General features: G+C 29.7%; 2 protein-coding genes and 1 pseudogene across 2 annotated transcripts; all 3 read left to right on the top strand.

Annotated features, from left to right (window-relative positions):
• Positions 1–356: 356 nt before the first annotated feature.
• On the top strand, positions 357–1,260 carry LOC105619193 (annotated as a pseudogene).
• Positions 1,261–2,869: 1,609 nt separating this feature from the next.
• LOC105619192 (sodium/potassium-transporting ATPase subunit alpha-like) lies at positions 2,870–8,083 on the top strand. The gene is made up of 9 exons (XM_012200718.1): positions 2,870–3,136; positions 3,239–3,551; positions 3,991–4,119; positions 4,346–4,752; positions 5,238–5,507; positions 5,844–6,158; positions 6,299–6,719; positions 6,913–7,201; positions 7,513–8,083. Exons 1-9 carry the CDS (start codon positions 2,870–2,872, stop codon positions 8,081–8,083), a joined length of 2,982 nt encoding a protein of 993 aa, XP_012056108.1.
• Positions 8,084–10,544: 2,461 nt separating this feature from the next.
• Positions 10,545–13,567, top strand: LOC105619107 (peritrophin-44-like). Its single transcript, XM_012200638.1, has 4 exons — positions 10,545–10,581; positions 11,823–12,134; positions 12,367–12,763; positions 13,328–13,567. Exons 1-4 carry the CDS (start codon positions 10,545–10,547, stop codon positions 13,446–13,448), a joined length of 867 nt encoding a protein of 288 aa, XP_012056028.1. The 3' UTR covers positions 13,449–13,567.
• The last annotated feature ends 369 nt before the right edge of the window (positions 13,568–13,936 follow it).

Genomic DNA, 13,936 nt, shown 5'->3' with positions numbered 1-13,936 from the left:
TGATGGTTATTACAAACTATATAATGAATCTAGTCCCTGTTTTGGAGGACTTGTTTAAAATTATTAAAATGCAACAACTCAAAGCATACTACAACAAATTTATAAAATTGAAGAAGTTCACCGAGTATGAACTTCTCCAATTTTATAAATTTGTTATTTATTACCAAGCATAATTGCAATAATTATAAAATAATTATAAAAACTTATACAACTAGGAAAAAACAATTAATGATTAATTATAACAATTAATTTTGAAATAAATTATATTTATTATATTTCTTATCATTTTTAATTAATAACATATACAGCTGTATATAGCTGTATATAACTTATTTTTTTCGTAGGGATATGGAATTATGGATAAAGTATGGTGACGTGTACACACGTTCACAAATACTCTACATAAATAATTTTAAAGGTTTCCAAAATTTTGTAACATCCACAAATAATCTGTACATCCAATGCCTTGTAGAAGGCATTGGAACGTAACGAAAATCTTTACGATCAATATTATACAAAAATTTATCAAAAAAATTAATTGTGATTCCTTGAATGAAAAGATATTGCTTGTTTTAATCAATGAGATATTCCGATGCATATTTTATTTCAAATTGAAAAATACTAACCGAACTGATATAAACTCAGTAATGATAAATTATTATCAAGTCGGTACTGCTACGATTGAATTATCGATTTTAATTGAGCTGATGATCGTAAATATTTAATAACATTGTTTTATACATTTAAATGCATGGAATCTTCAATTTATATTTATTTTTAATAGTAAATAAAATGTGAATAACATTTCCGATTACCATGATTGATTTTATTTGATTCACGTTCATCTATTATACTTTTAGATAATAATGAAAGGACCATGAATCATCTACAAGTCCAAGAAAAGCTTAGTTTCATGCGAGAGATATCAACGGTATATTAGGATATTCTATAACTGTTTACACTCAGGCAGATAAATGCACAACCGAATACGTTGATTAACGAATCGAAGAATTTCTGAATTCGTTTCGAATCATGTTGGAACAATTCTCAGAAGAGAAATTAGATGATATCAAAGAAGGGCTGAAAACTTCAAAGCAACACGACGATGCCGAGATTCTGAAAAACAGAGATTAGAGTGAGATCACGAAGCGACAATACATGTTTGACAGATGTGAAAAGGAAGCGCTTGCAATAGAGAATATAAATATCAATAAGCTGAGAGAATTTTTCAAAAGGCACACACTGAACGGAAGTTCATAGTTTAGTTTCATAAAATTGAGCGTACATGTGATAGGAACAAACCAAAGGTAGTTGCAATCAGTAAGCAGATAATTTTTCTGATCAAATTTTGGTCATTGTCTAAATATTTCTTTTTGTATTATATTATTCTTGCTTTCCATTTCTTTCTTGTGACATTAAAATTTCATTTTAATTTCATTTTAATTTCTAAGATAATTAAAATTTCAAAAATTGTTTAGATGCAGAGAATCGTCGGCTTGTTAAGTGCCCTTTTAAAGATTTTATAATTGACGATTCGCAGCATAATAGTGCTACAAATCATATTACTGACGTAAACTATTACAAAAGTATTACTTGTAATTATTTATTACCTGCAGATTATAAACGAGGAAAGTAATCTTGTCATCTTTAAAGCGCTTAATAAGTGATATTTAAATAATAATGGTACAATATTGATAAAACTGTAATATTATTCTTTTAAACTTCTTATTTTAATTTATCATATCAATTATTTTCGATTTCATAAACTTATTATATAATTCATTTTATTACATTTTATGTTTTATTAATAAATTAGTTCGTTTTCCAATTTCTTCTATTTAACACCTGTATTTGTTGCAACGCAATAATTCACGTTCTTGTTCATTTTATTTACAAAAAAAATACGCAATACACATACAATATGCGATATAAAATATATTATAATCTTTAAATTATTTACAACGATGTCGTTTGATTGTAATTGTCGCCAATGTTTTATTATCGAATATTTTCATGATATACATTTATAATTGTTTTACTGATGGAAATTTCTTTCTTGTTTGTTCTATTAGCAATAACGTGCATTGGCTCATTTATTACAGAATTGCAAATGTAAAATTAGAGAACTGTTATTATATTAAAATACAGATTTGCAGCGCTGAAATTTTTATATTTATTTTTATTTTTATATTTATATTTTTAATAATCCTATATCAATAAATTTACTAACATTTATTTTTAAATATAGGTTTTTTTAAATTTAAGATGTTTCTTATTAGAAATATTAAGTAAACATAATATTAATTTATAAATTTAACTAACATAAAGGACTCTTAATGACAAAACAGTATGATGATAAGAACGGACATGTAAAAATAAATAAAAAATTAAACGGCAAATTGAAAAAAAGCTCTTTCAAAAAACTATGTTAAATAGGAACTATTTTTATTAAATAAGAATTTAAACGTCTGTAAAGAAATGAGAAAAATAAATTTGCTATAATATTATTTATAAATAAAAGCAAATATTTACCACATCTCACTTTCTTGATTTTGTACATTTTAAATGTGAAGATACCTTATGCATTATAAATATAATTATAAGTCACTAAAAAGTATATAATAAAAAGAAAAACAATGCAAAGATTCTCCTCTTTTCTTTCTTATTTTCCTACGTTTAACGCATCAATCAATCTTAGAAAATAACAACGAAAAACAAATCGATTATCGCAATTTCTGATTATCTGATGTAACTTCACATGTCTGTTCATGACACTGTTTTTAGAAAAATACGCGTTTTAATTTTGACGATATACACATTTTAAATTTTGAAAACTTTTTTTAAGTAATTTTACTCGCATGTGTCAAAAATGTGGCGATTTTTTCGCAAAGTGCAACAGCAGCGCAATCGCGATTTGGATGCTCTTCGTCAGGATATTGACACGGATGTGCATATTAAATCAGCAGCGGATCTACTGCAAAGCTTACAAGTGGATTCTGAACGAGGTTTGTCTACAATTGTTGCGAGAAATCGCTTACGAGATCAGGGGCCAAACGCATTAACTCCGCCAAAAAAAACCTTGGAGATTCAGAAAATCTTGCATCGATTCTGCGGAGGATTTTCCTTATTAATATGGGTAGCAATTTTTTATTTTTCTTATTACGAACTTTTTCTATTTTGAAAACAATATTAAATTGAAGTATACAAAAAGAAAAAAAGAAATATATTTAATTTGCAGGTAGGTGCCAGTTTGTGCTTTGGCAATTATTTCTTGGAATTGAATACTTATGGTGAAGCTTCCGAGGATCACCTCTGGATCGGTTTAGTTCTTATTGTACTGATCATGATCACTGGCGTGTTCAGTTACTATCAAGACACTAAGAGTTCACGCATCATGGAATCGTTCCAGCAGATGATACCGCAATGTGCCAAGGTTTTACGGGATAGTGAGAGAAAGGAGTTGCTGGCGACCGAGCTGGTGGTCGGCGACATCGTCCTGTTAGAGACCGGTGACCAGGTACCTGCTGACATTAGGATCCTGGAATGTCAAGGTGAAGTATGTCCTGCCACCATATCCCTTCTTGCTGTTCTTAGATGGAAAAAAACAAGCCTTTCTTTTGTGCGAATTCGCATTCACAAGCGACTCGCGACAATTTCTCGTATTGTTTCATCGATAGAAAGTTCTTCCAGAGAAGAATTATATTTGAAAAAAAAAAACATAAATAACGGAACTGAAAAAGACAGAAAACCGGAAATACAACACAACAATTTTTCAACTTTTATCACCCAACAAGTTTTGTTTTTTCTGTTTCTGATAATTAAATTAATGTGAGAAATTAATCTCTATCTAATAATTTTTCTATTACACTTCTAACTTTTATTGTGAACATATTAATTAAATTCAATTACAGTTAACGAAATCTTATAAAAATATAATAAAAATTGTAAGTTTAATAATTTGTAAAAAATAATTTTGTCATTTTAATAAAGGTTTGAAAGTCGATAATGCATCAATTACGGGTGAATCGATATCATTGATACGAATGGCGAACATTCCGCAAACCGGAAGTGTTATTCAAGCGAAGAACATGGTATTCTTTTCTACAAATGTTGTCGAAGGTACACTGTTTAAAAAAAAGAAAAATATTTTACCATAATATGATCTAAAAAATTTCTTTCTCATGAGCATAAAAAATATACAAATTATAGTTTATATAAATCTTAATTTTTAATAATTAAAAAATTTATTACTTTCAATATTTAATTTTATTTAAAAAACATATTAAATGACTATTAAATTCAGATTTAGTGAATAATTGTTACATAAAATATAATTAATTCTTAGGCAGCGGAAAAGGCGTTGTAGTGGCTTGTGGCGATCATACTGTAATGGGCAGAGTAGTCAAGTTAACTTCAAGATTACCTACCCGACCTACGCCTCTCTCGAAGGAAATACACCGCTTCATAAAACTAGTCTCATGCTGGGCCATTTTCCTAGGAGTTTCGTTCTTTACTATGTCCATAGCGATGGGACATGACTGGATCGATTCAGTGTTGTTTCTGATTGGTATCATCGTGGCGAATGTGCCGGAGGGCATCGTCGCCACGATGACGGTTAGCCTGACTTTGACCGCCAAGAGGATGGCCAGTAAGAATTGCTTAGTAAAGAATCTCGAGGCTGTCGAAACTTTGGGATGCACTGCCGTTATCTGCAGCGACAAGACTGGCACTCTTACGCAAAATAAAATGACTGTACGATCCATTTCCTCTTTTGCGAAAAACTATTGCAAAAGGATGCATAGTATCTATAGATTTGCTCATTTAGTTTCTTCCATTTTTTACATTTCACATTTCTTTGTTATTCTGAACGTGCGTGCATACATATATAATTGTAACGTTTTTAGTACATAATTATAACTATAATCAACTTTATATAATTATAATTAACTTTATTCTATAATTATGTATGTTACATTTATTTTTAAATATTATAGATATTATATTTACTTCATGATAATTATACTTATAGCAGAATATATTCTTTTATTAACCCTATGTATGTTTTATCTATTATTCGTCTTTGGTATATTCTTTTTGCAATATATTCTTTTGCAAATAGAATTGCGTAGCACTATCTTTTATGTAAACGGTGTTTCACTTTAACAACATTGATCATTTAACATTTCTCACTTTGAATATACGATCGAGTTCCTGCCATCGCAATTGTGCAACTTCAGGTGCGACACGTGTGGTACAACGGTCAACTGTGCGAGGTGATGTCGTCAGACACGTGGAGGAAATATATCAATGATCCGGGTTTCAAAAATCTGGCCAGAGTAGCGAGTCTCTGTAATCGCGCCGAATGGGCACCGATACTCAAGGATGAACCTTTGCCACCATTAAATAAAAGAAAAATCTTAGGAGACGCCTCGGATGCGGCTTTATTAAGATGTATGGAGATCCTTGTAAAAGGAGGAACTGATTCCTTCAGAAAAAATTATGTTAAAGTAAATAAGTCTAATTAAATTTTTTGATTGAGTAAAAGAATTATATTTAATATGTCAATCGTAAATTTAATCCATTGAAAAATTTAATCCATTGAAAAATTATCTTCTTTTAAGCTTACTTCAATATATTATGTCAACTTCTAATTTTTAATCTTGACAGATTTCCTAGTAAATTATATATTTAAATTTGTTTCAAAATAAATCTTATTTTATCCAAATTTAAAAAATAATAGATACATACAATAGATTAAAAAATAATAACTAATATATAAATATTAAAATAAAAATAAAGTTTATTATTGTATCATAAATAAAATTGTTATCTTGATTCTTTAGATATTGGAGATTCCTTTTAATTCGACTGACAAATTTCAAGCGAACATACATTTATTTCGCAGCAAGTATCTTATATCCTTCAAAGGCGCTCCAGAACGTGTTCTCGAACGTTGTTCGACTGTAGCATTCGGTAACGAGACTAAAGATTTGAACGAAGAGATAAGATCAGCGTACACGGAATCTTGTTATATTCTGGCGAACAACGGTGAACGCGTTCTCGGCTTTGCCGATCTCGAACTTTCGACCAAGGCTTTCCCCGTGGGTTATCACTTCGAGGCCGATCCTCCAAATTTCCCTCTTGAAAATTTAAGATTGGTATTTCTTTAATATTTAATTTTTCTCTACAAGTATTCTTTAAATTATTACTACTCAAGATTTTTTAATTTCAATTCTTGGATTTTAATTTTTTTATCAACAGTTACTTTCTAAACAAAAATTATATTTTTTTATGATAGATCGGTCTAATAGCCATGATGGACCCGCCACGACCAGCTGTTCCTGATGCCGTGTACAAATGTCGTTGCGCCGGCATCAAAGTTATCATGGTAACCGGTGATCATCCTGATACCGCCAAAGCGATTGCCAAGTATGTTGGCATCATTACCGACCACGATGACTATAACAATGCCAACAGCAACCGGAAGCAGGATATTGTAGTGACTGGTACACAATTACGAGATTTGTTGCCGGAACAACTGGACCAACTGATTAGGCAACATCAGGAGATTGTATTCGCCAGGACATCACCGGTGCAAAAACTGCAGATCGTTGAAAGCTGCCAGCGGTTGCATTTGATTACCGCGGTTACCGGCGATGGTGTCAATGACTCGCCGGCCCTCAAGAAAGCTGACATCGGTATCGCAATGGGCATCACAGGTGGCATCATAGAAAAAAATATGAATATATAATTAATGGCAAAATTTCTAAAAAATAAATCTAAATATTCTTCTTATTACTTTTAAGATAAAAATTTGTGGAGAATTAAAATTCTCTCGCGTACTCTCTTAAATTCTTTAATTTCAGTAAACGATTGCTGTAACGGCTGTCTAACTCTAATTATGATTGTCAGGATCCGATGTGAGTAAGCAAGTAGCGGACTTAATATTACTAGATGACAATTTTGCTTCGATAGTGACAGGCATTGAAGAGGGTCGGCGAATATTCGATAATCTCAAGTCGAGCATCGCGTATACTTTGGCGAGCAACGTGCCGGAAATAACGCCTTTTTTAGCATTCATTGTTCTCGGGATTCCTCTACCGGTCGGTGTAATTTGTATACTATGCATCGATCTGGGAACAGACATGTGGCCAGCAATTGCTTTGGCTTACGAGAAATCTGAATCGGATATAATGTTGAGGTATTAAATGTACAAAGCATTCCTTATAATATACAAAATCATAAAGATTATATCATGAAGAAATATTTGGTCCAATGTAAAAAATTAGCAATCTTTAAATATAAATATTTAAACAAATCTCTCTTCGCGGGAAACAAATAAAATTCAAGTAAAGAATAAAACTCTATTTTCTTCGATTAGATTTGGCTAAATTTTAATTAACCAAAATTTAATTTATAAGTTTGATTATCAAGATTTAAAATGGAATATTAGATAAACTACTAAAATATTTAAATATCTAATCTTCTCTCATTCCTATTTTTTCTTCTCAGAAAGCCCAGAATACCTCAAAGCGATCATCTAGTTAGCCGAAAATTAATCTTCATGGCTTACGGTCAGATTGGTGTGATTGAAGCGTGCGCGGGTTTCTTCACGTATTTCGTGGTGATGGCGGAACATGGTTTTCTGCCGAAACGTCTTCTGGGTTTAAGATCAATGTGGGATAGTTCGGTAGTGAATGACTTGGAAGACAGTTTTGGACAGGAATGGACTTATCAACAACGTAAGGTCCTCGAGTACACTTGTCACACCGCTTTCTTTGTTAGCATCGTGATTGCTCAAGTGGCAGATGCAATGGTTTGTAAAACTCGCCGCAACTCATTACTGCGCCAGGGTATGGGTAACTGGGTCCTGAATTTGGGTCTGCTCCTTGAAATCGTCCTGGCTTGTGTAGTTTGCTACGCGCCCTACATGGATCGCATCCTGAAAACGTATTCTTTAAAGCCAGAGTGGTGGTTACTTGGTGTACCGTACGCTATTATAATATTAATTTATGAGGAGTTGAGGAAATGGTGGATTAGAAGACATCCAGGTGGCTGGTGGGATAAAGAGACTTCGTATTAGGTGAGATCGATAAAAGACGTCTTATAATAATCCCTGACGGAAAAATTTTTATGAAACACTTCATAGATTAAGACAAGATTTTAGGCATTATTAGTTTTTCATTCGTAGTGGAACGTAAAACGGTGTTATTTGTTTGAAAAAAACCTAGAAATCTTCCGCTCTTAAACAACGCCACTCTCTTTATGAATATCTATGAAAAATTAAGAATTTTTAAGATTTTCTCTCAATCTATGTAGTTTTTCTATATTTTTTCGTAAAAATTTTTTTTTCGGAATTTAAATAAAGATTAAAAAATCCAGTCATCATTAATCATAATTAATCTGATCTTATTACAAGTTTCAAAAAATTTTAAAATAAAATTTTGAAAAAATAAATAAAATTGAGATTAAAGATATACATTTTAACTATATTTATATTTAAACTTAACTTAGAGACCTATTTATTGAAGGATGAGAGAAATATATTCATATTGCATTCCTAAACACCAAGATGCAAAAAAAAACTAGTTTCGTAAATAACGACCTTTAACGCGGGTCTCTATTCAGTCGTGACTTCTTGAAATCATCTGCAAATAATACTTCACCTTTCTAAATAAACTACCGCAAGTACATCATAAATTATGTGCAAAACAATTGAATAAATTGCATTATTAAGATACAAATATAAGAAAATATTTAAATATTTCTTTATATATATATATATATATATATATATTTCTAAAAATGAAAGATTCTAGAATTTCTAGAATCTCTTTTAGAAATGATTGAAAATACAAAAATTAATTTTATATTAATACAAATTTTATTGCTAAATACATTTTATATATTTGAAAAATATATTATTTTATAAATTATTATTATTATTATTAATATCATTTATAGTATTAATAATACCATATTTTTGTTTAACAAAGTAAAAGTATAAATTAATAAGTACATTATATATTATAATGTTATTTGGATATAAAGTATTATTTAAAAAACTTTTTTTAATTAATTTACGTATATTCTTCTTGATGAAACTTAATGTGAAATAATAGTTATTATTGATTAATCAATATTATCAAACCCCGATTTTTATGGAGCAGATGTATAAAGACGAAAACTAGAAACATCAAGGGAAGAAACTGGAATTTCATGTCGTTTTCTCGAAAGGGACTTTAATGTGCTAAAAATATCTTACAGGTAAATAAAGTTACCAGAAAAACTTGAGATTTCCGCAAGACTTTGCACTGCTTTTATAGCACATCCTCCGATTTCCAGTTTGCTTTAAATTGTACTTATTATAATTTAATTTAGAATATTTAGATTTATTAAAATTTGTACTACATGTGATATGAATCATTATATAAAATTAATAAATAATTACAAATACACCAAAAACATAATTACAAAATACATTAATTATGTGACATATACACAGATAAACATATATTGAAACTCACATTAAAATTACTAACAAAGATTTGACTGATAATATTGACGTTTTTTCAAAATGATTTTGATAGAATATATTATATGTTATTAATAGATACGTAAAAATCATAAATATCCTAGTAAGAAAATTGAAATTATATTAAGTATATAAATAAATTTGAAAATGAATATAATACTTGATAGATTTTTCGATATATATGTTCTACATATGGCAAATATTAAAGAATTTTTACTTTTTTAACAGTGTAAATTTTTTAATTAAAATGTTGTACATTTCAAAAGATACGATTCTATCATTTTTTACGTGAGAAAAAGAAATTTTAAAAAGATACCAGAAAATTCAAATTTATTTCGGAATAGTGAACGACAGAAAAATTCTATCATTTCGAATATGGAATTTAATTCGTAAATTCACTAATTTGAATCAGATCTTACAGGAATCTTGTACAAATCTTATAAAATCCGATAATATACGGTAGAATTCATATCCGATCACTTGTGATGCTCGCGAGATTAACGATAGAAAATGATATAAACTTATAGAAAACGATGCTTATAGAAATTGATAAAAATCCTATCGTTTTTAATCGTTCTCTATCAATTTTTTTTTACTAGGGTAGTATTGATAGATATTTATCAATATACAGTTTTATATATATTAAAAACAATGATAGTTTTATGCAGTCTATGATTTTGATATAATTTATATGCTAATATATGCAATTTTCCAATGTACAATTTTATATCCAATTTCATACGAACAAAACATTGATGGAAAATCATATCAATCAATGCGTGTCATTGTACTCATGTGTGTATACATGTAGATGATTGTCGGTTTTCCCCCCATAGATTCTACGTGATCACCAAGTGTTGTAACCCTGGATGAAGTGGGGGCCGCATATAAGATCCCGACGTTCGAAGGGGCCCAGTAGTCTCTAGTCACCAATACGACCACGTTACTACGACTGGATCATTGTACATAGTGACGTCACTCTTTCTCAATCGACGTCTTTCTCATCAGGATGAAGACGGAGATCCTTCTTCTCCTGATATGCCTCGGTGAGCTCTTAACACGACTTATTAGTTCAAAAAACCGAGTAGCTGTAATAATATGAAATCTGAAATAAATCTGAATTTTCCAATATCCTTTTAAAATTTCTTTTTCTCATGTAAAAATGTTATGATAGAATCTTTTGAATTGTATAACTGGTTTAGCTTTTTTATTTGCCATTTTAATTGGATAAAAAATTTAATTGGTTAAAAAAATGAAAATTCTTTAATATTTGCCATATGTAGAACATATATACCGAAAAATCTATCAAGTATTTCATAAATTTATTTATATATTTAATATAATTTCAATATAAAATAAATGAAATTCAAAAAAATAAACTTATTTTTTTCAATTAATTATAAAATTATGTACATATATTATATTATAAAATTTGAAAAATGATTATTTTTATTTGTATTTTACATTACATTCTATTTTATTCCTTGTTTTCTATATTTCTTATAATAAATAAGATAAATAAATTTAAAATAATTTAAAGCTCTTTTAATTTAAGATATATAATTAGGAAAAAAGTTCTGGAAAATTGATGCAAAGTTGTCTATTGTTATTTGTTTATATAGGAATCGAAATCTACTAAGTGCATTTGAAAACTATTAGGCCGAACCGATTAAGCGACATTTAAGTTCTGAGTGGTCGGCCGAGTATACGTACAGCAGCTCGACCACTTTCTCACTTTCTTCGCTCGGGCTTGTGAGGTCGACCGGCATTTCTTCAGGGACGCAGACGATGTACTGCCTTGAAAACATGCCAAGAGACCAGTCGACCCTCTTATATTAACGTTCCATTCTTGTCTTCCTTCATTTTCTTTCTTGAATTCGTTTTATTTTTTGTTTGAGCAGTTCGTGACATAAAGTAGTTCAAGCAAAAGGCTTCGAATTTGAACTCATAAAAAGTTTAATTTAACGATAATGAGACTGAAATTTCATGTAATCCCTTAATTATTCGATATTTTTTCCCCAAAATAATTTTTCATATATTAAATACACAATAAATAATAAAAATTGAAATAAACAAATAAACAAATACATAAATAAACGAATACAAAATACATAAATTACTGAAATACTTTATGTGAGTCAGTACTAATAAAATATTGTCGGAAAATTATTAGAATTAAAAATTTAATAAGGATTTAATAAAGAATTTAATTACAATTCTTTTTGTTCTTGTCAATATGCAATCTCTCATTCATATATTTTAATTAATATAAAAAAATTTATCACAGGAGCTGTCACTGCTCTGACAAGGAAGCAAGAGGCCGCTGAGCAAAGTCGCCGAAGGGTTGCTTCGGCAACGACACCGAAGAAACAAGAGCCAGAGGAAGAATACGAGGATGACGAAGAACTTGTGGACCAATGTCCAGAACCCAATGGATATTTTCCAGACGCAGAACAATGCGATAAATATTATGACTGTCGAGACGGCAAAATAACGGACAAATTGTGCCCTGACGGTCTTGTTTTTAATGATTTTAGCCCGCAGCATGAGAAGTGCGATTTACCATTTGGTATCGATTGTACAAAAAGATCTAAGCTACGTAAGAGAACTCCCTAGTTCATCCTTCATAAATTAAATATAATATATGTTCACGAAATAGATTAAGTCGTTCCGAAAAATATTATTTAAAAAATGTTAACATGTGCATCTTTTGAACAATATACAAATTTCGTAAAATTTATTTCATATAATGATCTGCTTTATAGAAAAAAATTTTATTTTTTTCATTTAGTTATTTCATTTTTATACATTTTTCCATCTGTTTATTATAGAAAAACCACAACCATCACCACACTGTCCTCGCATGCACGGCTACTTCGCTCATGAGGACCCCAGGAATTGTAATACCTTTTATTACTGCGTGGAGGGCAAATTTAACATGATCACTTGTCCGGAGGGTCTGGTCTTCTCTGAAAAGACCGGCATCTGCAATTGGCCGGACGAAGCACAGAAGAAGGGCTGCGGTTCCCGCGAACTCTTCAACTTCACTTGTCCGAAGGTTAACGAGTCGGTGGCCGCGACGCATCCGCGTTATCCTGATACTGAAGATTGCCAGTACTTCTACGTGTGTGTCAACGGTGAGATACCGAGGCGAAGCGGATGCAAACTCGGTCAGGCGTTCGACGAACGCAGTGGAAAGTGCGACTGGGCTAGAAAAATACCCGAATGGTACGAATTGTGCAGCAAAACTTAAGTTTCTCATAAAGAAGCATAAAAACAGGCAATTTTAAATATAACGATGATAAATTAAAAAAATTAAAATAGGAAAAATTATGTATTATAAATAATTATCATTATTTAATGTAATGAAAATGATCTTTCTTATTTTTTTTGTAAAAATAATTTAGATCTTTTATATAACAAGTACTTTTTTTTATAATTAACAAATTTATAACACATTTATATAAGAAAAATATTATTTTTTAAATATTTTAAATATTTTTAATAAAAAGTACGTTTAAATAAAAAAATTAAGTTAAAAGTGAGAGAAGAACTTAATCTATATATTATATTATAAAGATAAAAAACGTGAATAATGAGAAATAGATCTACAATTTAAATTATTATACATAAAATAGAGATTTCTTTTTATAAAAAGACGAAAAAGTTTTTATTTACGTATTCCTATTTTACAAATCTATAAAAAAAAAAGACAGTTTAATTTGAACATTTGATGACACTTCTTTATCGTCTCATTTATCATTAAATATATGTCAAATAATTTAATTATAGCAAAGATTGGTACAAGGATCAGCTGACCGACGAAGAATTAGACGCCTTGGAGAATCCACCACCCAAACTCAAATCTACCAGTGGACCAAGTAGAAGAAAGAGTAGCAGACCAACTGTATAGAGTCAAAATTTTAGATTAAACATACAGGTTTTAAGTTTTTTATTTTTAAACCATTTTATTGTATAATAAACTTATCTTTATTACAAACACACCTTTCAAAATATATTCTGTTACAAATCCTTCGAAGTATAATAATTTGCTTAAACAAATGATAAATTATGAATTTAGCTTTAAACAATTATTTAACAATTATTTAGAAAAAATGAGCTACTAATTCTGAAAGAAATTATTCAAAGTTGGTATCGTGACAAGAAGCTATTTTTACGTTTTCATTTAATAGCATTATATTACATTATTATTATTTAATATCTTTGGCTTTTTGATTTTGACAATCATATTATTTTCATTTCTGGCAAAATGACAAAATTTTTTTTAAATCGAGAATCTAAACTCTTTCGCAATAAATTCAAATCGCGTGTTAAATTTGCGTGAGCGGTGAAAGTATTATGACATTAATTGACACGTTCCTTGCATTTTATGCATGGGAA

This window comes from Atta cephalotes, assembly GCF_000143395.1.
Source record: "Atta cephalotes unplaced genomic scaffold scaffold00019, whole genome shotgun sequence".
NCBI lineage: Eukaryota > Metazoa > Arthropoda > Insecta > Hymenoptera > Formicidae > Atta > Atta cephalotes.
Note: the sequence above shows the minus strand (reverse complement) of the source record. Positions and strands in the feature narration are given on the sequence as shown.